This window comes from Cladophialophora bantiana (assembly GCF_000835475.1).
Source record: "Cladophialophora bantiana CBS 173.52 unplaced genomic scaffold supercont1.20, whole genome shotgun sequence".
NCBI lineage: Eukaryota > Fungi > Ascomycota > Eurotiomycetes > Chaetothyriales > Herpotrichiellaceae > Cladophialophora > Cladophialophora bantiana.
In genome coordinates this window covers 548,906-573,536 of record NW_015971594.1, presented here as the reverse complement: position 1 = coordinate 573,536, position 24,631 = coordinate 548,906, and the positions used below count along the sequence as shown (strand labels likewise).

The following is a 24,631-nucleotide window of genomic DNA, read 5'->3' as shown; positions in this document are numbered from 1 at the left end:
TCGCCAATTCACGTCATCAACCAGCAAAATGTCATCAGACGCTTTCTTTGACGCGATCAAGTCCCGGCGCACCTACTACGCTCTGTCGAGCGAATCTCCCGTTCCCGACTCCAGGATCCACGAACTGGTCAATACGGCCATCACGCATGTGCCCAGCTCTTTCAACTCACAGTCCACCCGCGTGGTCGTCCTGCTGAACGAGGAGCACAAGAAATTGTGGGGCGATATTGTTATCCCAGCTGTCAAGGCGGTCGCCCCGCCCGAGGCATGGCCTGCTTCGGAAAAGAAGCTCGAGGGCTTCAAGGCCGCCTACGGCACCATCTTGTTCTACGAGGAGCCCAAGGATGTCGCCAAATTGCAGGAAGCCTACCCCCTCTATGCGGATAAATTTCCTCAATGGAGCGAGCATACCAATGCTATGCATCAATTTGTTTGTGAGTAACTCCTTCAATCCTCTCCCACCCTTTTCCTTTCGTGTTGGGCTGACTCAGCGGGGAATCAGTATGGACCGCTTTGGAGAAGGAAGGCTTTGGCGCAAACCTACAACACTATAACCCCTTGATTGACGAAAAGATTGCGGCAACCTGGAAGGTCCCCGCCAACTGGAGCTTGAAGGCACAGCTGGTCTTTGGAAAACCTGCCGGTGACACGTACCCCAAGACATTCAAGCCGCTCGAAGAACGAGTGTTTGTCCACGGCGCCAAGTAATAAAAAGGGCGATAGTTGGAGATTTGGGGAATGTCAGAAGTCGCCTTGATGGGGCGTCTGGAGTCTGTGGAGGGAGGAGGGATATAAATCTAGAGAAGTTGTGACCAATCCATTGATTTTGCAAGACAACAGATGGCTGAGCGATGCACCGCCACCGCCGCTTCTTTTTCGTCGCCCCATATCCTTTCTCCCTTTTCCAGCAGTCGCCTTTCTCAGATTGCAAAGCTACAAGCAAGAACTACTAACTGATTGCAGGACCATCACTCAACTCCTATTCGACTCTCTGAAATGGGCTGCATTAGTCGAGCACTACAGGCTGACGCAGGCTGAAGGAGCTCCCTCTGTGTTGAGGCAAGGTTAGAGGTCGATAGTTGATTCACAAAATAGAGCGTCGGGATGTTCACCGCTCATTATGGCTGTGCCTCTTTTCGCTACGCCTCGGCCTCGACGTCGTTGAGGCTCGATGATCTACATAAATATCGACTTCTCGCCCAGCTGTAGCTTCCCCAAGAGGCAGGGGGCAGCATCACCTCAAATTCGGCACTCTCCTCATACGTCCTCCGTTGTCGCCCAGACGATGGGTTTACTCGAGCGAACGCAAGTCGTGGCCGACTTTGTAACCTGTACATACCCATTAAGTTGCCTGTACAGCGCAACAGCAAGGTATACCTTTTACGCAGGCACCCTTCCACTACTCCCTGGGGCCGCGGAACCTTGGGTTGCAATCGCACCAGCGACGAATGCTTTTATCAACTCTAGCACGACCGCTCTCCACTCCATCATCATGGTCAGTCAACCAAGAAGCCTTTCAGCACCTTTTAACATAGACGCATTATATGCCGCCATGATCAACATCTTCGGCATCGGACCGGTCCTCTGCATCTCTTGCTCACCAGATGTCGCTGTCGCTAAGTGCGCTCGAATATCCACCTTCAGCTGGAGCGTCTGGCTGTTTATTGGAATGGTGCCTGCGGTCGTCGCCAATCCCCGACCGCTGCCCACTTTCGAGCCGTGTACCGCAATAAACTCTGGGGAGATTCTAGCACAGCACAGAGACCTTGACCTTGTCAACTTTACCTGCGTATGTCCTTGTTTTGAACCAAACCTCGCAAACACATTCGGGTCGCGCTGGAAGTTACTGCTATCCAATCTTTTAACCTATCATCTCTTCACAATAGCGAGGTCGCCGGAGGCACCTTCGCGACTGATCTGCTGTGGATATCTGAAGGGCCGGTTGCGTCACCATCAGTTAGTTTATTGATGACCTCCGGTTTAAGGTCAACCATAGGTGGGCGGTTCCGCTTACATCGACGCCGTTGGCTTGAGCATAAATGATGCCAATTTTGATATTAGAGCAGAAGATTCCAATGTCCCACTTTCCACCGGGAGAGTCCTTCAGAGTACCAATCAATGGTCCGTATTGATCAACAAGGTGATGGTGATCTCGGGTGGTATCTACACCGGATGGAATTCTTGTATGTACATCCCCGGGATGCCACCTACTTCATATCGGCACAATTCGACAGACTGGTTGAATCCCGGCTCCATGCTCTCAGAAATGGCCCTTGGTCCGAATCAAGGAATGGTGGCTGGCCAAACCGACGCTGACGCGTTTGTCGGAACGACTTCCTGGCGGACGTCTTTCAGCAGGTGTCGCACATGATCTGTTGAGCAGGCTTAGCTGAATGCTGAAGCATCTCAATTAATGGCTTACACCGACTTACCAGCCACGCCACATGAGTAAGATGAGGCCATTAGAAAGAAGCTCTCCTGGGCAGGCTTTCTGTAAAGCATGGTTGAGGTGAGAGTCGGAACAAATGTATTGACGGCTCTACCCTGCAGCAATGCCAGCAGGGCTCTGTTTCGACCATAAAATAAAAGGAACCGATGGATTGGCGACACCGACGACGTCACCGTTGCCCTATCTTATCCTTTGCTCAGCCAGCAATTTAGTGCCCATGAACAGGTGCTGAGATAGATTGGCCTCGGAGGCTGAGCGAGGCTAATCTTGTGTAACCAATGACGGGATAAGAAACTCCCTATAGAAATAGGCACGGCGCAACAGAAGGCATGGATGGATTTGGTTTAGTTTGCCCCTAGCAGATCTTTATTCTAGCCCAATAGTGAATAAAAATGATAAGGTGGAACTCCTAAAGTCAGGAGAATTCCTGCCTGCCAGGACATCCGCAACGAGGTGATTCCGATGTGCAAATACAGTGCAGACGCTAGGGAGCAAGCGAAGGATATACAGATGAAAAGTGGCACTATTTCCGCAAGCTCCTCAGAGTCTCTTCCAGCCTTTGAGTCTCTGTACACGATGAGAATACGGGAGGGCATTTCAACGTTTGCTCTGGTGGTCTGTCTGTTAGCATATGCCTTCTCTTACAATCCCAGGACAAAGACCCAATGCCGGATCTCCTGCTGGCTCGTGACCATTGACGCTAGTGGCATCGGTGGCGTTTGAGGCTCTTATCCCAGGATTTCGGGTACTAGTATGGAGAGCGTATAGCACCGTATTTCGCATTAGTTTGTTCATCAGTGCTGCAATGCAGGACCATCGCTATCGAGCGAGAGAGGAAACCGGCGGAAGCTGACATACTGCAGGTTCCAGCCCAGAGCGAAGAGATGTGGTGAGAAGCGGTGGAAATGAGTCCAATTCCCCGGACAAGGCTGAGGCGCGATGCTACCTAGAATACTCGGCGGGAAGCCCATCGGATAAGACTCCAGGAACAACTAAAATCCGGCCCCGGTCCCGGTCCGAACGAGCAACGAGGAATTCAACAAGCATCCATCTTCCGTTACCAGATCACCTACCAGTATGTCACAGAACTCAGGATGGCAACTTCTTAGTAATCACATGATCGCACATTACACATCTCCGTCCACGGAACCCTATCCTTCTTAGCTAGTTCTCTGTAATGCAGTTTCATTTCTTTCATGCCTATTGAGGCTGCTCACGTAGATTGGCATGTAAAGCTGTGATATCTATTACCAAACACGACTACGCCTTCATCCCATCGTCCCTCCCTAGCATGACATCCAACCTCTAGCCCCAAACGCTGGCCGCCTACAAAGCCTGAAAATCCGAATTTATAAATCCGAAAAATAGACGTTCGACTTAGCGTTCCAAGCCGCTGAACCCATCCGAAAAGCGGAAGGTCAAACCTGCCCACGCCTCGGTTGCGGCTCCCACTCGCCGCTAGGCGTTGATCCGATTGCCAAATATATATACAGGCTGGTTCATTTAGGGCCATCAAAGCGGGGAGCAGGTTGACTACATCACTTGAATAAAGAAACCCGTAACCTGATATATTCGAACGCCTTGAGGATTTCGTTCCACGATTTGTCCATAAAAGGCCTCATTCCTCTACCATGGCCCAAAGCTTCGACTTCCTTGTCGGCACATTCAACACCCCTGAGCTCTATACACTTAGATTTACCCCTGCTTCAGCGTCCTCGAAGGAGTCATCAGGCGATCTCCAAGTGCTTCATTGCGCCTCTGCCGTCGGGTCTCACTCCTGGCTCCATCTCTCTCCTCTTAAGGAGGACGGAACCCGGAACCTCTACGCAACCGCGTGGACGGAGCCTCCCGCCGTAGTCGCCTATGTGGTCAAATCGCCGACAGATATTCAGTTGCTAGACAGTGCACCAACTCGATCTCGCAGTGGCTATGTCACAGCCAGTGAAAAAGCTTTGTATTCAGCCGGCGGAGCTACAGGAGAGGTCTTCAGCCTCGATCCGAAGACCGGAAACATTATCCCCCCACCTGAGTTTGATGGTGCTCGAGAAAACGGAGCAGGGAAGTCATCAGACATCCAGCCACTGCAACTTCTCTCTTTCACCCTTTCGAAACCACAACGGGATGATGGCAGCGTGATGGACTTCGGAGGACTCCGTCACGGCGCCCATTCCGCAGATCTGTCGCCCGACGGCAGCGCATTGTATGTTGCAGATATCGGTCGGGACTGTATCTGGACATTTTCCGTCGATCCTGAAACGGGAGCACTAACCCGAGCTGAGATGCACAAATCACCTCGCAGCGGGGACGGACCAAGACACGTCTGGCCCCATCCGAGTGGGAAATTCGTTTATTGCGTACAAGAACACAGCAGCATGGTGGACGTGTTCTCCACCACCAACAGGGGCGTGAATCTGCTGCACGAACAGGGGGTGAGAATTGTCCGTGAATATGACGAGCCGAGTGATTTCTGGGCTGACGAGGTACGCACGAGTTTGTCCTCGGGACGCAAACCGAAGTATTTGTACGCAAGCGTACGGGGACTGAAAGAGGGGAAGCAAGGATATGTCGCGGTGTACAAATTGACCGAGGAAGGCAAGATCGACACTTCGCTCGAGCCCGATTACACCTACAGGCCTCCTATGAGAAGCTACCCAATTCTAAAGCCGGAATCACCCGAGTACAGGGGCTTGCTGAAGTTGTGGAAGACGCCTACAAGCGGTGGCTGGGCAAATGCAATCCAACCCGGTCCGACCGTGGACGGAGTGGAGTATCTGGCGCTGACGGATAGTGAGCAAGGATTTGTCTTTGTCTTGGGCTGGGATGGGGACAAAATTAGAGAGGCTGCGAGGACGAAGCTGGGCGACGGTGTGGGTGCGGCGACAGCAGTGTGGTTGTAAAGACGACGGTTGGGAGTACTGGAGCAACATGTACTAGATACAGAGCAAGGGACAAGGTAGAGGATTGAAAGTTGCAAAAAGGAAAAGGAACAGTATGGGACAGAAAGAACATGACGACGTCTCCAGTGACGTGGATATGCAATGCATAGGCTTCGGCTATACGACTTTGGTTCTCCAGAATCCAGAGTCGACGACTGTGAATGCGGGGTTGTTTGGCTTGGATACGAGGATACTTATGTATCTCTCAATTCTCGCGTCGACATAATAGATGCATAGAGATAGATAGGGGAACGAGGCTGCGTGAAACACAGCACATAGTCTGTTTTATAGTACCTACCTGGGTATGTATATACGGGATGCTTATGATATATATATCTCGCTAAGCACGCGCTCTGCACGCGCTCTGGTCCGTCAAACAATTTGGCAACAGTGGAGAAGGCAATACAGGGTTGAAACCCCAACAACCCACGCGCGGGATCCTGTTACTTTCTCTGGATCTCGATGCCCTGGGGGATGATCGGCAATGGGCTGGGTTCGACAAGCGAAAAGAAATCATGCCTCCCTTCATCTCCACCGACGGAGGTTGAATCTGTCTTGCTCTCACGCCACAATAACTTCGTCAATCCCACACTGTCACCGCCTTTATTTTATTCGGAGTGATTACTCGCTCACACCACTGAAGGAACAGGTCGTCGGCGGTCGCCCTTTCGCAGATTACTCAGCAGCCAACCACAGCAGCCTCTTCCTGTCAGTCCGTCCCAGATTTCCTTGAGGAAGGATTCTGGGGCTGCGTTTCTTCCGCCTCCCACACGCGCTCCCTATACCAGCCTACTTTGGTTAAAGGGCCAATCCTCCCGTCTGTCATATTGCCAGTCCCAGGCTGCGGGGGAAAAGCTTGTTGCCATGGGGCCGAGACTTGGATGCGGATTGTCAGCTTCGTGTTTCTCGTACGGGGAGAAACGCAGAGTGGACGTCCATCACTCACTGGCCGGACTCTCCCGTCCTTGAATTCCACTACCAAAACCTGAAGGTATAGAGAGAGCTTCGATTTGGTGTAAGTGTTCCCTAAAACTCTGTATTTGTGTGCTACATGCACCATTGGTTCTGCCTGAGACCTGTCCCCTCCGAAGGAAGTGAAAGATGCCAGTCGAACGACCCTTCGAAGGCGATTTCCTTTTCGTCAACCACAGTGCAAGTCAGATGAAGGCCTCGCCCAACCGGCGGAAAGTCTTCTCCCACGTGCAGAGCAAATATCGCAACTGGAAACGGCAAGAAGAGATGCGAGCTCTGCGGGCTTCGATAAAGGCCCCCTTGTCCGACGCTCAGCCGTCGGTAAAAGCCAAGGAACCTGCTTCGATAGAGGTGCCCGTGCTCGATAGTATCCAGCCAACAACAAAGGCGAAACCTACCAGATATGCGCAAGGTTCAGAAGCAGCAGGCTCTGAAGCTGAGAGCAGGCAACAAGCGCGTACAAAGATCGCGATTCACTCTCTCATCAACGAGGAGGAGGAAGAGGAGTCCGAGCTACCTGATCTCGCAACGTTAACGCACGAGATGAAAACACCACCACTCCAACCACAATCCATCATGACGATTCTAGACAAAGGCAATTCAGACCCTTTTGGTGCCTACGCCATCGAAATCACGCCCAGCGCCAACGGCATGCTAAGCTTTCACCGCGACTTCGTCATACCGACACTTTACCACACTACCAAGCACAATTGGATGACAAGCGCCAGTGCGTGGCGGGACTGGCGAGACTGCATTGACGGGCTGGGCGACGGGGTCGACGGTCTTGGGGACGAAGGTGCTGGGTCGGGATTTATCGCAAGCTGCGCGACAGAGGCCGCCGTGGTATCGAGAAATCCCGCCATCCAGAGGCAAGCCGTATATTACCGCACCAAAAGCATGGCCGTGCTGCGAAAACGTCTCACCACTGCTGCCGGTGGCAAGGTTGTCCATCGCGGACAGCTCTACTGGCATATCAATCTCCTTCTGGGCGCGGACACACTGAGCGGCAACCGCGCCGGCACTGGGGCCCATCTCACCATATTGCGGCATTACTTTGAGCACGATGGAGACAAGCTGGATGTAAGCTTGCTGTTGTACGTGATCTATCACGACGTACACCGATCCTCAATGTTCCTTTGCAGACCCATATTCGACGTGGACGAATGGCTCCCCAGGAGGCTGCAGCCGGTGGTTGACGCGGCGCAACCTTACCTACCAGACCTGTCTGGAGTAAAAGATCGCTTTTTGGATCGGTCAATCGTCGACAATCCAGGACTTCGCACGCTGTTCATCGAGCGACGAGAGAGCCTCGCGGTCTGGCTGTTCCAAACCGGCTCCTCCGGCGATGAGTCCGCCCGTCACTCGACCTCGCTGATGGGCTGGTTGCTCGTCCGGGTGTACCTGCACCAGGGGCGGCTTGTGAACTTCTTCCTCGAGGCAAAGGCAAGGCATCACGTTAACGCCAATCCGCCTCATCCTCATCCTCCTTCTCCTCATCCACATCTTATCCATCCCACCTTGTGCCAGGGCTACATCTCACTGGGCACGCTGCTATACATGCGCTCCATCTCCTTCAACGCGACCGTGTGCGGTGTGCGGCTCTTCGACGCCACATCCACCATCCTGTCTAACATGCGAGAATTGCTCGAGCTGAGTGAGAGCATGAACCCTAATTCCCCCGAGTATAAAAGATACGAGAACCCGCGCTTGTGGGCACTGTACGTGGGGGCCAGCGCGGAATGGTCTATGGGCATGAAGCCAGAGGATACGGGTTGTTGGTTCATGACGCATTTCGCGACCAAGGCCGTGAACCTCGGAGTGGCGGCGTGGGATGAAGTGAGGACGGTGCTGAGAGGCTTTCTGTACACGGACTTCTTGCATCCCGATGGAGAGGAGTGGTTCAGCAGGATGCTGTCGAGCACGGCGAGGAAGAAAACTGAACTGGACGAGCCTGATGTCACGTCCTGAGATGGGTGCTCTTTGTCGGCGATGAGTGCTTTCACGATCCGATGGCCCTGGGTCACCGTATGGAACTTTCGCTGATTTCACCTGCATGAAAACCTTGGCCATCAGGCTTGTCGAGTTCACAGAGAGAGCTTTTCGATCGTGTTTACGGGCACCAACCAGCTTCATCTCGCCGTACCCCGTACGCCATACGCTGCCCCAATACCAAAGACATGGTCTAGGGACTGCGAATGCATTACAGGTCAGGGTTGATTCTTGCGAGGCCGAGGAAATGGGCTGTGATGTCTGGGCGGAGGTGGAGGTTTAGGTGGAGGATGAAGTAGAGGCTTACTGAGAGGCCGGAAGGGGCCAAGTTCTCGGTCGCCAAAGACATGGATCAAGGACCGATCAAGTCAACCATGGTTCAGCTCGAGATCTGAACACCTCTGTGAATGTTGAAAAGGTGGCACACTACCTGGGGAGAATGCTCAGCCGACATTGAGCCCGGTCACTCCCCACTCACCCCGTACAAGTACTAGTTGTGTATTACTTGGGAGTTACGTACCTCTTGGGTACTAGGTACACGTACCTCGTACTACCGCGGCTGCGCCCGCCACCGGGGAGAGTGCGCAGAAAAGTCGCGTCCATCATCGCATTATTATCCATCACTTCTCCTCTGCACCCATTGCATATTGTCGTGCAGAAATACAAGAGAGGATATCATATTACCTCATTCACATACTCTGTCTCACCTCGACCAGCTGCATTGATTAGTTACGGTTCATGAACTGCTTCTACCTCCGTCACCACATGTCCTCTTTACCCCTCGGACGCACTTTGGCCTAGAGACAAATTTGAGGAATCACACTCCCACAAGAGATATCTTTGCACAATCCTCTCTTCTCCGGTCCTCCCTGCGATAGATTCCTCCAAGTGATCAATAGATCTCCTACGATGTCGCGCTCGCCGACCCCCCAACCTCCCAAGACCACCATTGATCGACAAACCACCACGCCGTTCCTGTTGAATTTCTGCTACCGATCCTCCGCTTTCCACAGCCTGACCGACTTCCCCGTGCCGACTCCCTCAAATCCGCACCCTCACCTACCTGCCCACTTGCAAATCTACACCTGGATGAGCTGTACCTTAAGAGAGCTCGCGCTTCTGTTGACGCAGGCGCTGCCGCAGATCCTACCGGACCCCGCCGTTGGAACGCGACTGAACTTCAGACTCGTCTACCACGATGTCCATGCCAGCCGCGGTGGTGGTGGGAGACTAGAAAGTGAGGGGCGAGGAAGGTACCTGAGTAGAGAGATAGGGAGCATCGTTGTGTCGGCGCCAGAATACTCTAATGGCGGCGGTGATGGCGGTGGAGGTGGCGGCGGCCGCCGCGTTCAGCTCGAAGGAGATGACGCGAGCAAGACACTGGAAGATGCGCGGTTTGTCATAGGAGACTTTATCGATTGCGCTGTGTTTCCTCCCTTGAGCGATGGCACCGTGGTTTCTCGAGGAAGTGTCAGTGGCAGAGGAGGTTCCAGAGAGAATGGCTACGGGAGAGTACGAGGAGGCGGGTACGGTATGAGTGGTAGGGGAAGCTTCAATGGCTACGGTTCAAGAGGCGACTTTGGCGGCACGGGCAATATACCAAGCGGTGAGTGGAGGCGAGGAGAAAGACTTCCAGATTCTGGTGGCTACCGAGGTGGAAGGGGTGCTAGAAGAGGCTTCTGAAGCCGAAACCGGCCTCAAGACTTCAAGAAGGAGGTCAATCGAGTCTCAAAGATGCACAATCTCCCGCAGCAAACTGGTTGGTTGCGGAGGAACAGAATACACCTGGAAGGGGCTCTTGAGCTGGTCTCCGAATGAGAAAGTGCCCGCTTCGCGATCGAAACGAAGCATTCATGCTCCAGCAAACGGCCGACTCCTAGCAGGATGGACCATTCTCGGGTCATGTGAAGAGACCCCCCCGTCTCCAAACGCTGCGACACAGGCAAGGTACTTTTCTCTGGTCACTCGGTGCGTCTCACGGACCGCAAGGTGGAAATATTTCCTCTTGGGGAGATATAGCCATATGGCCCAGCTCACGATAAAAGCAAGTCTCTCCGGCTGCAGGTATCAGCCTTCCGGGACTGCGGTGAAAGACCTGGACTGGGCTCTGAGGAAGGTCTAGAACAATGCAGGCTGGAGGATCTGCCACCCGGAAGGTGAGCGGGAAGAGAAGCTAGATAAAATAGTGTCGCAGGAGCACCGAGAATGGAGCTCTCATAATGTTCTACTTGGTATATCTTTCACCGCCATCTTGGGCAGTAGTCTCACGTGGCCGTGTTGATACGCTGTTGACGAGAACGAAAAGATTGTGAGGCATATGACGTACCTCAGGCCAATGGTCAAGATGTTGAACCGCTGGAAGTGCTGGCACCCACGCCGCACCGCCAAAGCCCACAAGCCCACAAGCCCACCAGCCCAGAGCGCAAAGTCAAAGAGCCACCAGGGCGCCCCATGCCGCCCCTTGCGTTCCCCCTACTGAATATCCTCAGCTCTTGAATGGCTGTGGCGGCTTCCCCAGCTTCACCCTCCCGCCTTAGGAGCCCCTGGTGCCCCCAAGTAGTGCCCCCCACTAGTCACCAATCGCCAGTCACTGCCCGCCGCCAATCGTTGCCCGCCGCTGCCCGATCGCCGTCACCGTTTCTCCCATAAACAAAAACTTATCAGACTGTCACATCCCACCCTGTGCTCTGACGATCCTCCCTTCACTCTTCAAACACCAACTACCTCTGCTGTAGCTTTCTTCTTTCATCCTCATCTTATAGACTTGCTCTTCATCTCTCTCCTTTTGTTGTTCTAGACTCAGATTCGCTGATTATCACTGTCAACATGGGCAAGGTAAGCCTTCCTGTTCCTCTCTACCCCGCCATGACCAAACAGATGCCGTTGACCGCTCATTTGCTCGCCACTGTCACGCAAACAGAGTCTGCGATAGTGACTAACAATATGTCTTCTTACAGGTCAAGTACGTCCTCCTCGACTGCGACAACACCCTCTGCTTGTCTGAGCGTCTCGCCTTCGAGGCCTGCACCGACCTCACGAATGAACTCCTCGAGATGTACAGCGTCCCCGATCGCTACACGGTCGATGGCCTCCTCGAAACCTTTGTTGGTCAGAACTTCCGTGGTATGATGGTCGGTCTCCAGAAGAAGCATGGTTTTTCGATGCCCGCAGAGCAGCTCGAGGAATATGTCAACAAGGAGCTTGGAGCAGTCACCGCCAAACTCTCCGCAAAGTGTCAACCATGCCCTGGTGCCCCTGAGCAATTGGAGCGCTTGCACAAGGCCGGATACCCCATGGCTGTTGTCAGCACCTCTGCCAAACCACGCGTTGTTGCCTCTCTCGAGAAGGTCAAGATCGACCACTACTTCCCCAACCAGCACGTCTACAGTGCCGCCACCTCTCTCAACCCGCCTTCCAGCAAGCCTGACCCTAAGATCTACCACTTTGCGTGCGAGCAGCTCGGTGTCCAGCCACATGAGTGTATCACTGTTGAAGACAGTAAGAGTGGTGCCACTGCCGCCATGCGTGCTGGCATCCCTTGTATCGGGTACGTCGGAGTGTACAAGTTAGAGGATGGCGAGGAGAAGATGAACCAGATGGCCCAAGTTCTCCGGGAACAGTGCAACTGCGTCGAGATCATGTACGAATGGGAGCACTTCCCATCGATCTTGGAGAAGATTGAGGGTGTGAACTAAATTGCTACGTGCTCTCCCATTTAGGGATGGCCTGGCAAGATCATGACCGGGTGATGAGATGATAAAAGGAGCCCTCTGATGCTGTACCGAGTGAATTAAAAAGAATAAATGAGCCCAGTCAGAACGGAGATGGGATAAACGAGAGCGAAGGGACATTCGCACCAAACGTTCTTTGGCAGCTCCTTCTGGTTGAGGCCGGCTCCCAGGACCACCGGCTAAGCTGCCCTCGTTAGCTTTGGAATAGAAAATGAACTTTGGATTGATGACATTATGACCAAGTCAGATTCATCCGTTTTCAGTAGCAATCCGGGTTCTCTCAACTAACCGGCCCACCATCTCCCTCATGACATGCTTCTCCCCCGAGTAGTCCATGTCGAACCAGTAGTTGACCGCTATGCACGGAGCCACCATCGCGGTTGCATCGTCATTGTCGCCCTGCTCATGGCCCTTCCAGAATCCGCATTCCTGAGAAACATGGTGGAACCAGCCCGCGGGGAGATACAGGATTTCTCCCTCAGAGACGGTCACGCTGAGAGGGCGCGCGTGTCTGTAGTATGGGAACTTTTGAGATGTGGCTGGTGGGGGACGGAGCGGGTCGATGGGGATCCAGGGGATGCGGTTGTCGTTGTCATTGTCGTCATTGCCATCGTCATCGTCATCGTCGTCGTCGTCGTCCATCACGACTTCAAACTTCCCCTTCTCCCCGTCATCATCATCAACAAACACCCACCGCCACCGCCCAGTCCGGACCCTCTGCGCGTGCAAACACACCTCCTCGACGGGGCTGAACAGCACGAACCGCTTGCGCCCTTTGACCACCAGGTACAGGTTCTCGTACGGGTCGCGGTGCGTGCTGGTCACGGACGAAGCGTTGCCGATCCACAGGTTCACGGCCTCGGGGGCACCGAGCACGGCGGCGGAGAAGGGTGGAGGCGTCGGTGGTAAAGAAGGTAGGAGGCGTGAGAGGGGGGAGGTGTGCAGGTTGGAGTTTTGCGATTGGAGGTAGTAAACTGGCGATGGCGACGGCGATGGCGATACATTGGAAGGACAGAGCCTGTCAATGAGCGTAGAAAGCGTCATGGATGTTGTGGCGGGTTGAAGAAAGATTTGTTCTGCTTCTGCTTCGCCTTCGCCCACGCCTTCGTCCTCGCATTCGCATTCGCTCTCGTCTTGCTGGTCGACTCCTGCTTGTCCCCTTTCGTCACCATGACCACCGACATGATCGTCTCTTTGCTTCCCACCTTCGTTGTCTAAAGCATGTCCCTGTGCTCGGGGTCGAAGTCTCCGCAGAGGAAGCGAGTAAAGCGCATCTGCCCTCCCGTCCGGTGTCACAGCGACCTCGACCTCTTCCTGCACGAGGTCACAGAGGCTTTTCTTCGTCCAGCTCCAACACGGCGCCGACAGGATGGACCGCTGCTCTTCTCGGAGGCGCCGACATTCGACATCTTGCAGAAACGAAGGCTTTTGTTTCTCCTCATCATTCTGGAGGAACTCATCCTTGCCTTTGTCATTGGTCTCTCCTCTGGCTCCTCCCTTGTTGGTGGCATGGCTGTCTTGAACAACGGTGCGGTCAAGACGATACACGCACGGTCGGCCCCGAGCGACCTGTTTGCTGAATTCGAGATGTGTCGGGTATGCGTAGGTCGGGACAGTGGTGTCTGGGTTAAACGAGTGGTAGTCCTCGATTAGAGCTAAAACGGTTGTGAGAGCGAAGTCCTTCGTGGTGATATCATCTTTTGATGCCGCCATCACCGCGCACAGCCGTGAACCGAGTCTTCAACCTCGTTGGCCCAAAACTTGTTCTTCTCCGCCCAAAGTTCCACCTCCTAGGATTTTAAGGCGCCGTTTAACATTGTTGGCCATGTCGAAGAAAAATCAGGAAGCTTTTCGGGGGGTGGAATTTAGTTCCTGCCGAAGTCGCCCCGAATCACGACTCTCGACTTTATTCTGCTGATCCCACTCGTCGTCGTCGTCGTCGTCGTCGTCGTCGCTGTGCACAAAAGATCGGCTAAATTCGAATCCTGACTAGCCAACAAATACACGGTTCGCACTCAATCTCCTATTCTTGTCGAGAGCCTCGTGCCCCCCGTCTTCCCCAAAAAGCTCTTGTATATACACCACCTCGCGGAGCTGATCCTTCCACAATGCAGAGAAGCAATCGTGTTCAACCATACAAGCAGCAGGCTGAGGACGTACATAAGCCCTCGGTTGCACGCTCAGGCTCGAGGGCCTGAAAGTCATCTTTACGACTTTCCGCCTTGATGCTCTCACGGGGCCCACTTGATGCTCAGCGCCGTCATCACATATCTCAACACCTCCTCAACTTCGGGGTTTCGAGCTTGATTACGTTGTCTGACAGAAGGATGCGACGGTAAAGCACCGCCTGGGGAAGCCTATATCATCCCCTTTGCTACCCTACGACTCTCAGCACCGAACTTGATACTCCCAAAATGATTCGATCTTACGCCAGCCATGGATTCTCTACTTGTGAACTCTTCCACAACTTACTCTGTCGCCATCGTTGGAGGGGGCCCCACTGGCCTGTCTGCCTCGATCCTGCTTTCGCTGTGTAACATCCCCCACGTTCTGTTTGAACGATATCCTTCAACATCCATCCACCCGAGAGCTTGCGGATATAATCACCGCACAGTGGAAATATGGCGCCCCATGGGCATCGAAGAGGAGCTGACCAAGCAACGCGCTCCACTGGACATGGTCAGCAGGACAGCCTGGTATACCAGCTTTGGACCCAATGGGAGGGAAACCGTCAGCCGCGACTCCTGGGGTGGCGGAGCCTATGAGGAAGAATATACCTCTGTCTCGCCTTGTCAGTATTCCACCATGCCACAAATCCGACTCGAACCGATATTGCAGAAACGGGCACTGGAATTGAATCCGGGGGGGATCTTTTACAATACCGACGTTACAAAAGTCGAAGAAGCTAGTGGCCACGTCATCGTCACTTCTCTCGGGAAAGGCGAGGAGCCGGTGACAGTCAAAGCACAATACTGTATCGCCGCCGACGGTGGTCGCAGACTGATAGATGACCTAGCCATTGGATGAGAGGGCGAACGGGACATTGTCGACATGGTATCCGTTCACATTCGGGCTCCCTTATCTCTTTGACACCCGGACATCCGCAACTTCATTACCTGGTTCGTCAACCCGAAGCTGGGTGGCACTATCGGGTCAGGATACCTCTACCACTTGGGTCCTTATCCCATCTCGACCGATACGGAGGAATGGCTCTTTGCATGTGGTCTCAACCCGGCAGGCCCGAAACGCTTCGATGAGTCTGCGATGCTGAAACGAATGCACAATACGTTGCAAATTCCTGACCTGGACGTTGACCTGTTATCCATAAATCACTGGTATGTCAACGCATTGTGCTCTTCACGATACCGGAGCAAGAAATCCACAGACCGGATATTCCTGGTTGGAGATGCTGTTTGAAAGGATGATCTGATTGCTTAAGGATCTATGATCTACCTGGGGACATAGACACATACTTATAGATGTTTCTATGTCCGTTTGCAGTCAACCGTTTGCGGTGAGGTGAAAGAGTCTTTATTCAACAGATGCCGCACACCGGATCCCTCCCTGGGGAGCGCTGGGTCTTAACACAGGCATTCAAGACGTGGATAACCTGGCGTGGAAGTTGAATTTTGCCATCAACGGGATCCCGTCATCCCTCCGAGCAGAGGGGGATTGCAATGCACTGCTTGACACATATGAGTCCGAGCGCCGTCCTATCGGCCAACACGTACGAGACTGTGCATTGCATAATCTGCGTGCTTTCGGACTGGTGATGGATAAAGCGATCGGCGTCTGTACTGAAAATAGCCGGGTTGAAAACATTGCGAACATGGATTCATTCTTCGACATGTCGCCCCCAAATACGGACGGCGCCGCACGCCGAAAGGCAGTCCACTGTGCACAGAAGATTCTTGACGACGAGTTCCACGCCCTTGGGGCGGAGATTGGCTGGTTCTATCCCGACCTAGATGTCAATGGAGAAGGCAAGGAGACTAATCACGACGGACAGCTCAAGGACAGTGGCCGGTTGGATTTATTGTACTACCATCCGTCGATTATTCCGGGACATCACTTACCGCATGCATGGCTGGAGAAGGGGAACGAGAGGTTGTCAACCAGGGATATGGTCAAGTATGACGGATTCGTCCTGATCGCCTCGCGCCCGGGGTTGTGGAAAACAGTCGTGGCGGAAGCAGGAGGTGGTCTAGTGAACTTGATCGGAATCTCGGATGCTGGTGAAAAGGCAAACAGTGAGGAGTCTCTCTGGAAGGAACGGAAAATGGGCTTCTCAGCGTGGTGTAGATAGCTCTGGGGCAGTCCTGGTTCGTCTTGATGGGATTGTTGTCTGGCGAGCGAAGGAATTCGGCGAAGGCAAGCACGGCGGAGCGTCGTGGCTGAGGAACGTACTTCGAACGGCTTTAGCACTTGGGTAGGCCGTCAGGAGCTATAGAGTCTAGACTGAGATGATGCGACTCCTTGCCTCAGCGCAGCTGCCATAAAGTTCTCTCCTCCGCAAACATCGCGGTCGAGGAACCCAAAAAACGACCCTCGCAGTCTGTACTTCAAAGGGGTTGGCGCTGGCCACCGTTCCGAAATGGCTGCATTGGAGAGGCGCGTTTAAGGCCAAATGAAAATGAAGTGTTTAGTCGCTTGTCAGTTATAACCAAAAATCCAAAACTTCTTCTCGCAGGATCCCGCCCAGTTGGTTGTAGCTGCAGCTTCGATGCGCCGCTGTAGAGCCTAGGTTTCTCGTTGCCTTACTGTCCATTTCCAGCCACTAGATTCCTATTTATCTCAGTGAGAGCGCAGTCACTCCCCTCAAACAAGGGCAATCGTGCATTGAGATGCATACACCTGTTCGAAGAAGGGCGTGGCTGCGCCCTCATGAATCTCGATTGAGTCCACTTCCATTTGCCAGTCACGCATAACATCAAAGGTCCCCATCCGGTAGTACTCAGGAACGCCGCGGTGAAAGGCTCCAGCATTTTCCATCACGAGACCGCATACTTCATGCAGGGCCTTTGCAGATGGTGTTCTCCATTGCTTTTCATTGCTGCTATCTGCAAGATATGCTGTCATCACAACTGCCATTTGTTCACCATGAGCCGCGAAGTTGTCACTTTCCTCCTCTTCTGCATCAAGGTAGATGTGCATCTCCAGACCATTGGGGAGCCTGAATTCTAGCAGAGTTGATGGGAACACCCAAGCGTCGAATAGGAGCTTCGTGTACTCACCATTGACACAAGAAGACTTGACCGTTTCAAGCAGATCGGTGCATTGAAGGGAGCTGGTTCCGTCAGACCAAAGCAGTGGTCTCTGCGTCGAGCACCAGGACCAAGAGGGGAATGATAGAGACTTTGTCAGCGACCATACACGCTGCTCCTCGCCACGCCAGGCACTCCAGCATAAGCCATGACATAAATCGTTCTTTCAGAGTCCAAGCATGTACTCGTCATTTGCACCAAAGTAAATTGGAAACTTCTGTGCCTCGCCCGATAGAGCGATCAGTATATCGTGCTCGTTTGAGAGCTGACGCTCGATATATTGGGACGTCATTTCATACCATCAAAGCCGGAATTTCTCCATCTCATTCCATTTGGAGGACTGGTGGTTTGGCGAAGCGAAGAATACTCGATAGTCGTCTTGGGCAGATCGCCGCAGGTTCATTTCTTCGAAGATAGCACCGCGGCCCTCGAATCGGACGCTATTACGCCCAAAGTACAAGATCCGGGTAGAAAGGAGGCGTTTCTGAAAGGTCCAACCACGTGTTTTCCAACAAGAATCAGCTGCTTCGTGTCTCACACTCTCCCGTTGCGCATAGTAGAAATGTAGAGCCTTTTCAGGCCGGCTAGCCCAAGTTCCGCTTATGTGTTTGGTGATCAAGCGTGGTCGATGTCCTAGAAAACCTTGATCCGCGCTGTGACATAAGACAGGGATGATCATAATGTACGAATTTTCGTAGTAGCTCATCCGTCGAGACTCTGTGCACCACTTTTCGTCTGAGTCTTGGACGATACACATGCTGTCAATCCATATGTATTGTATCTTAAGCCTGCGCGCGACGATGATGACGTCCTCAAGCATCTCGGTATGCTGCGGAGGGGGAAACCTGTGGCTCGAATCGCGATGTCCCTTTTTCTCGCTCCGCCCCCTTCCAAAGCTTATGAACCACCCCAACAATAGCTCAAGATTGCACAAGTCAGACTCCTTCCTTCCGTCTCGACCAGCCGGACTGTATCGCCATCCATCACCTCGAGAAGCCGCAATGGGGCAGGGTTTTCCTCCGATTTCGAACAACCTACATGTTCGCTTGATTTGGACTCCACGCATGTACCCATCCACTGGTGCATCATTCCGAGTGATTTTGGTCGTCAATGCGAACCTTTTCGGAAACGCTCTCAAGAATTCTGGAGGGGTTCCAAGATTAGCTAGTCTTCGGCCATCAACAATCTCATGATGACTTACCCAAATCAGCGCCCACTTCTATCGTGATCGCACTGTCAATACCCTCGAGGTGAACCTGGCCACAGATCCGGAAGGGTTCCGCTGTACGTATGTCTCGCAACCATTTTGAGCCGCGCAAGAGGTATTTAGATAATACATGGCACAGCTTTTTGGATTTTTGCTGAGGCCAGTTCTTGAGTCTGTTTTGCCCCCTTTTAAAATGTCCTGCCAGAGCTGGGTCTGACTTGCAGTGACTCTGAACGACCTGTTTGACGAAAGCACATGTAACATCCATTCTACGCCGATTTTATTAGATTGGGAAGCAAGGGGAAGTCGTCTTCAATCTGATAGGATATGTGAATGAATCCACGATAGCCTCGAATCTCTTGATCGACAATGCGAGACTGGTCTATATAAGAGGAGCCGGCAGCCATTGCAGAAGGTGGCTTTCGACTCCATGGTCGGCGAGATGAATTTAGGGCTTTTAGTCGAAGGACCAACAGGAAGAGCCGCTGGTGCAGAGTAGCACAAAATATTCGCCAGTGCATGAAAAATCCTCTCGAATGGCTGAGGGTTTACATCAGCACTGCTCGTCGCTATAGAGAGACTATCGGTTCGCATCCGAGCAAAGCTGATTCACTCAGAACTTTGCGATTGGCAAATAACGACGCAAAACAACCACAAATGAACGAGAGTTGAGAATTGTCTGCAGGCTTTTAGACTAAGAGGCCACATTACATGCTTGCTGTGGCAAGCGTTCGGTCTCGACAATCCTGAAGGGGTTGGCATGGTTGGGTTCCAGCGCATAATAAGCTCAAAAGACTTAAACAGTTGAGGTCAGTCATACAACAACTTGAGGGAGAGTTTGCCTATCCGACGTTAAGGTTAAAACTGAACCTTTAAGCCTTCGACAAGCCTGATCTGGCTTCTTTCGCCAGAGTACTCGGTGCCGAGATACTCGTAGCTAAGGGGAACATAGCAAGAATAGCCGAGAGCGGGGAAAGCGGGGCTCATCCAAGAACTCCTCGTCACCATCGTCTCAAAGTGGTTTAGCTCATCATGCAGCTGCCTAATGGCTACTACGGTAGCTCCAGTAGCGACGACGCCGCGACTGAGGCTGCTTAGGGTCAGTTTGTACGCCCTTCTGGCCCTTCCGCCTTGCAACGAGGACCTGTAGAGTTGACACTGTCAGGCAGCCATGGACCGCTCTCTTTGGCTCCACTAACCTCCACCATTCCTCTGGGAAAGCAGAGACGGATTCTGCTTCGAAGACTCCCAGGCCAGCTCGCTGCTCACGCCATGATTCATCGCTCAGCCTTTTGCTTTTCCCAACCCAAGATGTTCCGCAGCACTAGTACCGAGTATCCCTTTCTCCGGTTGACTTTGACTTGGGCGAAACAAGGTCCCCGTACGAGGCGCCAAGGAAGGTAATAGCAGAAGGAAGGCTGTCCCGACTGGCGCCTGCCTGAAATAGGACAGGCGTGTCTCGTGACGGCAGGTCCAGATCCTGAACGTCAAACGTACAAATTCCGCCCGGTTTCGAGTTACCGGCCTCATGGAATGATGACCACTTCAATACTCGAGCCGTAGAGTTCTTCTTCTACTTTATATTTCACATCTGCATAACATCTGAACTTAACCAACATATCCCTCGCTAGACTGACGAAATCAGCATATGCCGCATGAGGCTGAAGAATTGCTCGCTGTGTAACGACCCCTCTTGACGGAGATCATGGTAGAATGTATCTTCACCAGAATCTCCCATTCTGACTTGAATCATCGCCCGAACGCCATCCCATGCAACCCTTGTGGGCTCCAGATCCGCCGGGGACTGTCAACCCAGCGAAGCTCACTAAGAACGCTGAAGCAGGACATACAACCGCTTCCGAGATCCTCGACATACTGTGCGCACTCCCTCTATCTGACGATGAAACAACTACAGAAGCGGCAAACCAGGATGCTGCCCCGGTCCCATCGACGCAGCCGATGCCTCGTCCAGCTGTCCCCCTTCCCCGCATAACCTCCGACTGGGAGACCTATGATATTTTCCTGAGTGAGAGCAGGAGGTACCAGGAAACCCGCACAGAATTTGACACCCTGTACGCTGCATACATACGGCCTTTCTCTACAAGGTCGAGACGCACTTCACACTACGGCTATTTTCGGACCCAGGTGAAGGATTGGGGAAGGCTCTTCGTCCCTGTGGATTCCAGAGCAGGTCTCGATGCTACTGTCGTGACAGATCGCGCCAGGATGTCGATATACGACGCTTACCTCCTCCGAGCCGACATTATGAAGAATATAAACTTTTTCCGAAGGCATCAAGTACGTCAGTCGCATTTGTTGACCGAGGCGGACTGGCTAACTGCATCGTATTCAACAGGTCGTGTTCAACCCTGAGACTGAGATGTACTCCTTCTTGACCCGAGAAGGCCGTGTCGGACTCGAGGGTTTTGCAAGGATCGAAATGGAGTCCAAAAACCTGCCTCTTGTCATATCTAAGTTTCGCAGGCTTTTCCAGGACAAAACCTCTACGACATGGACTAAAAGATACGAACCCCTGTCGCGCCGGCAAGGAAGATTCACGTTTGTCGAACTAGACTATCAGAGAACCACTGTACGCCCTAAAAAGCTCCCACAATATGCAGCGGTTGACGCGAAAATCAATGATGAAGTTAAGGATTTGATGGAGCGCACCCTTTTTGGCGGTCCTCTACGGAGTGGTAACACCAGCGAGAACCCGAGCACGTCGGGATCATGGGTAGCATTCACCGCCCCGTATGAGCATATTAGTTCATGGGTCGTCTTCTCGGCGTTCAAGACCTTAGATCGTATCCGAAAACATCTTGAATCCGGCAGCACTATCAACTGGAAGACTATACTGAGGCTGTCATCGCAATACCGTAGCCAGATTCCTTTCTGCTCCGGGGACGACCGTCCGCCAGTGGTCTCGAGCTACCACGCCCTATTCCTTGAATTTCAATTCCTGTACTGCCTCTGGCCTCGGCGGGAGATTGCCAACATGGCCACTGCAATGCATTGCAGAGGATCGCTCCAGCTCAATGCGTACAAGGCCCTCGCTCAACCTCTTTACCAAGCTTACAGCTCCCTGCGGCATGGTTTCCGCCGCCTGACCGATGCTTCCACGCCTGAATTCCGTCAGCTCAAAAGCTACCTTGAAAATTCCTGCCACCGAATCCATTGCCTGACCCTGGAGCTGCAGGAGATCTACCGGGTCTTCGTGAAGGCCAAGCTACCGAACCCGTACTATGACTGGATCGAGACCAAGAAATTCAACGACCCTTGTGGCGAAATGAGATTCCTCCTGTGGCACGGGACTCCACTCGACTCGCTCCTCGGCATCCTCGACCTGGGTCTGCAGATCCGTCGGCATGGTGCCAGCTGGACCGGGACCATGTTCGGCAACGGCATCTATCTCGCCGACGCGTCGAGCAAGTCTGCTAGCTTCTGCAAGTACGACTCATGGGACGGACAGGGGGTTCTGCTTCTGTGCGAAGCCGACGTCGGGGCGTCGCGCATCCGGACGCAGACGAGCATCTACAACGGGCACGAGCTCATCAAGCAGTCTTGCGGTCGACACAGGTGCATCGAAGGACTTGGGCGGACAGGCCCAGCGAGGTGGAAGCGAGTTGAGTGGGAATTAGAGCCTGGCGTAGGTGACGGGATGCCTTGGATGGTATGTATGTGTGGTTGAGGAGCGAGCCCTCCTCTTCCATTTTCTTTCGTTCACTTTACCTTCGCCTCAAATCATGTCACATCCGTCCCGCGAAAATAAGGGCATGGTTAATCTCTGTCGCCTGACGCTTTCACAGCCGGAAACGACTGTCCCGTACAGCGACACCAACTCCGGTGGCGTTCTTGGATTCAACGAATATGCGCTTTACGATCCCGCGCACGTTCTCATCCGATACCTGTTTCGCGTCCAGATTAAGCGACGACCCTACTGGTAGCTCGCCAACCAGTCAGACCGGCTTGCTTGCTTGAATTGTGATAACAAAGTCGACTTGTGTGGGGTGCGGAAGTGCACGTGTGATCTTGCTTTAGCTTTTAAGATTATTCTGGCGTTGGCTTCGGGATGTGGTGGTCAAGGTCAAAACACAGCAGCGATATGTCGAGCCGCAGAGTAGGTCCTCGCGCTGGGGAAACTCGGATTGCTTGCACAGCTGCGCACCGACGGCGGCACCGACGGCGCAAGGAGTGTGTGGATGCGCCACAGACTCACACCTCGATGTATCTGATGCCCGTTGGGACACGAAACCCCTGCATGATTTTGCAAACGAGGCCCTCAATACGGGGCTAAAAAGGGGCTGTGGATCAGGCTGGCAGGGAAGAGAGGAAGGAAGGAAGGCGCTCAGGTCCTTGTCGCGAGTTCACTTGGTACGGCGTACAAAATCATCAATTATGGAGTATATGCGTGTGGGTAGCTGCATGGGCAGATTGGTAAATTGCACAAAGAACAGCGAGAGAATTAGATCTATTTAATATTTTTCGTCAAAAGCTCACCTTTCTTGTTTTATTGTAGCAGGTCGGGTCATCCACCGAAAGAGGAAACGTAAGGCCGAATGCCTAGTGTATCATAAAATGGCATTACAAGGGCCGGACGAGCTAATATCTCCGGCATCATAGAACACAATATAACATAATATATTACCTAGGAAAGTTTCCACTATCCCGTCTATGCTCTAGGTTTAGAGCTACGTGTGTATTCTGCCGAGTGCTTTACAGACTAAACTAACAAACCAAATAGAATATGAATCGATCACGAATGCTCGGAAATGGGGGTTTGACACGCCTTTTAAACCTCGCACCTAGAACAGCATAACTTCGGACGGTAGGACATGGCGTAGCGTTGAAGGGCTCATCTGTCATGATAGATGAAAGACCACAATATACAACGAAGGATAGGGTCTGTACCGGGGGGTGATATTGTTGTTGCTTTTGCGAGGTGCCGTGCCTTCAGCATCTTCCAGCATGATCAGATCACGCAACCCATCTAGTCAATCATATGCAAACTTTCTTCAATTGGAGAGCGCAAAATTGGAAGCTGAGAGGTTCAAGCCAATACCTCGCTTCCGTCTCAGCAAGTTTCACAAGGCATCTATTTATGGAAAGCACCCTCGATGATCTTGCCAGGGAAATCACACGGATCGATTGGACAGTGAATTCTGCGATCAGACTTCGGGATGTTGTTCGACATGTCTCTCTCGCGGTGGATGACATCTGGAGGACACGAGGTCGACCTGACAAGACACTGCCCATCCTCATTCATCCCTGTGGTTGTTGTCGCCAACCGTGAGTCGCGGATAGTTCTGTTCATCGCCTCCGCCCTCCTCGAAGTAAAGAGCAAGTCTGCTCGCCCAATAATCATGTGTCCGCTCCCTATCCTCCACCAACCCCATCTTCGCACCGCTTCCTAGCAGGGCATTCGCAACAGAGAGATGTCCGTTCTGCAGAGCATAAAACAATGGCGCGTGTCCTGCGCTGTCCACCGCATCTACATCGGCACCATTCTGGATGAGTAAAAGGGACGCATCGACGTGTCCATTCTGCGCGGCGTGGTGGAGGGCTGTTGCACCATTGACGTCCGGGGTGGAGACCGAGGCGGAGTGCGAGAGGAGGAGGGCGAGAGTGGTGAGGGAGCCGGACATGCTGGCGTTGTGCAGAGCAGTGTAGCCATGGTTACTGTCGAGATGGTCCACGGGATAGCCAGAGGCTAGAAGGTGCTGGAGTTTGGGGAGGTTGGAGGCGGCAGCGGCGCGGGGGAGAGCGTCCGCTTTGGTGCTGGATGGTTTGGCATGGGAGAAGGGCGATGTGAGCGAGACCAGTAGCCGGGAGGATGGTGTGAGGCGTAGTGCTGATGGGTCTGAGAGCGTGGGTGCCTGGGTGCCTTTGGTTAAGGCGACGAGCTGGGGAATCGAGGTTTGGTGTAATTGCGATGAAGTCGCGAAGCTGTTCTCATTCCCATTTGCTAGGAGGAGCTGCGGGGCCTTGCCCTCAATCTCGAGCATGTTAACCCTTGATTGTGATTGAATCCGCTCACATGGTGGCGCTCCCAGTCGCGAGAGGATTTCGTCAACTTTGCCCTCCAT

General features: G+C 53.0%; 12 protein-coding genes across 12 annotated transcripts; 8 read left to right on the top strand and 4 right to left on the bottom strand.

Annotated features, from left to right (window-relative positions):
* Positions 1 to 28: 28 nt before the first annotated feature.
* Z519_11039 (uncharacterized protein) lies at positions 29 to 708 on the top strand (the record flags this gene model as incomplete). Its single annotated transcript, XM_016768752.1, has 2 exons — positions 29 to 434; positions 503 to 708. The coding sequence occupies 2 exons, from the start codon at positions 29 to 31 to the stop codon at positions 706 to 708; spliced, it is 612 nt and encodes a 203-aa protein (XP_016615139.1).
* A 3,372-nt stretch (positions 709 to 4,080) lies between these two features.
* On the top strand, positions 4,081 to 5,346 carry Z519_11038 (uncharacterized protein; the record flags this gene model as incomplete). Its single annotated transcript, XM_016768751.1, has 1 exon — positions 4,081 to 5,346. One exon carries the CDS (start codon positions 4,081 to 4,083, stop codon positions 5,344 to 5,346), a length of 1,266 nt encoding a protein of 421 aa, XP_016615138.1.
* A 1,140-nt stretch (positions 5,347 to 6,486) lies between these two features.
* Positions 6,487 to 8,325, top strand: Z519_11037 (uncharacterized protein; the record flags this gene model as incomplete). The annotated part of the gene is made up of 1 exon (XM_016768750.1): positions 6,487 to 8,325. The coding sequence occupies one exon, from the start codon at positions 6,487 to 6,489 to the stop codon at positions 8,323 to 8,325; it is 1,839 nt and encodes a 612-aa protein (XP_016615137.1).
* A 930-nt stretch (positions 8,326 to 9,255) lies between these two features.
* Positions 9,256 to 10,029, top strand: Z519_11036 (uncharacterized protein; the record flags this gene model as incomplete). Its single annotated transcript, XM_016768749.1, has 1 exon — positions 9,256 to 10,029. One exon carries the CDS (start codon positions 9,256 to 9,258, stop codon positions 10,027 to 10,029), a length of 774 nt encoding a protein of 257 aa, XP_016615136.1.
* Positions 10,030 to 11,172: 1,143 nt separating this feature from the next.
* Z519_11035 (uncharacterized protein) lies at positions 11,173 to 12,041 on the top strand (the record flags this gene model as incomplete). Its single annotated transcript, XM_016768748.1, has 2 exons — positions 11,173 to 11,181; positions 11,304 to 12,041. 2 exons carry the CDS (start codon positions 11,173 to 11,175, stop codon positions 12,039 to 12,041), a joined length of 747 nt encoding a protein of 248 aa, XP_016615135.1.
* A 285-nt stretch (positions 12,042 to 12,326) lies between these two features.
* Positions 12,327 to 13,790, bottom strand: Z519_11034 (uncharacterized protein; the record flags this gene model as incomplete). Its single annotated transcript, XM_016768747.1, has 1 exon — positions 12,327 to 13,790. The coding sequence occupies one exon, from the start codon at positions 13,788 to 13,790 to the stop codon at positions 12,327 to 12,329; it is 1,464 nt and encodes a 487-aa protein (XP_016615134.1).
* Positions 13,791 to 14,513: 723 nt separating this feature from the next.
* On the top strand, positions 14,514 to 15,104 carry Z519_11033 (uncharacterized protein; the record flags this gene model as incomplete). The annotated part of the gene is made up of 1 exon (XM_016768746.1): positions 14,514 to 15,104. One exon carries the CDS (start codon positions 14,514 to 14,516, stop codon positions 15,102 to 15,104), a length of 591 nt encoding a protein of 196 aa, XP_016615133.1.
* Positions 15,105 to 15,906: 802 nt separating this feature from the next.
* On the top strand, positions 15,907 to 16,383 carry Z519_11032 (uncharacterized protein; the record flags this gene model as incomplete). The annotated part of the gene is made up of 1 exon (XM_016768745.1): positions 15,907 to 16,383. One exon carries the CDS (start codon positions 15,907 to 15,909, stop codon positions 16,381 to 16,383), a length of 477 nt encoding a protein of 158 aa, XP_016615132.1.
* A 512-nt stretch (positions 16,384 to 16,895) lies between these two features.
* Positions 16,896 to 17,491, bottom strand: Z519_11031 (uncharacterized protein; the record flags this gene model as incomplete). The annotated part of the gene is made up of 2 exons (XM_016768744.1): positions 16,896 to 17,364; positions 17,451 to 17,491. 2 exons carry the CDS (start codon positions 17,489 to 17,491, stop codon positions 16,896 to 16,898), a joined length of 510 nt encoding a protein of 169 aa, XP_016615131.1.
* Positions 17,492 to 17,642: 151 nt separating this feature from the next.
* Positions 17,643 to 18,161, bottom strand: Z519_11030 (uncharacterized protein; the record flags this gene model as incomplete). The annotated part of the gene is made up of 1 exon (XM_016768743.1): positions 17,643 to 18,161. One exon carries the CDS (start codon positions 18,159 to 18,161, stop codon positions 17,643 to 17,645), a length of 519 nt encoding a protein of 172 aa, XP_016615130.1.
* Positions 18,162 to 20,318: 2,157 nt separating this feature from the next.
* Z519_11029 (uncharacterized protein) lies at positions 20,319 to 22,236 on the top strand (the record flags this gene model as incomplete). The annotated part of the gene is made up of 2 exons (XM_016768742.1): positions 20,319 to 20,846; positions 20,905 to 22,236. 2 exons carry the CDS (start codon positions 20,319 to 20,321, stop codon positions 22,234 to 22,236), a joined length of 1,860 nt encoding a protein of 619 aa, XP_016615129.1.
* A 1,567-nt stretch (positions 22,237 to 23,803) lies between these two features.
* Z519_11028 (uncharacterized protein) lies at positions 23,804 to 24,631 on the bottom strand (the record flags this gene model as incomplete). Its single annotated transcript, XM_016768741.1, has 1 exon — positions 23,804 to 24,631. The coding sequence occupies one exon, from the start codon at positions 24,629 to 24,631 to the stop codon at positions 23,804 to 23,806; it is 828 nt and encodes a 275-aa protein (XP_016615128.1).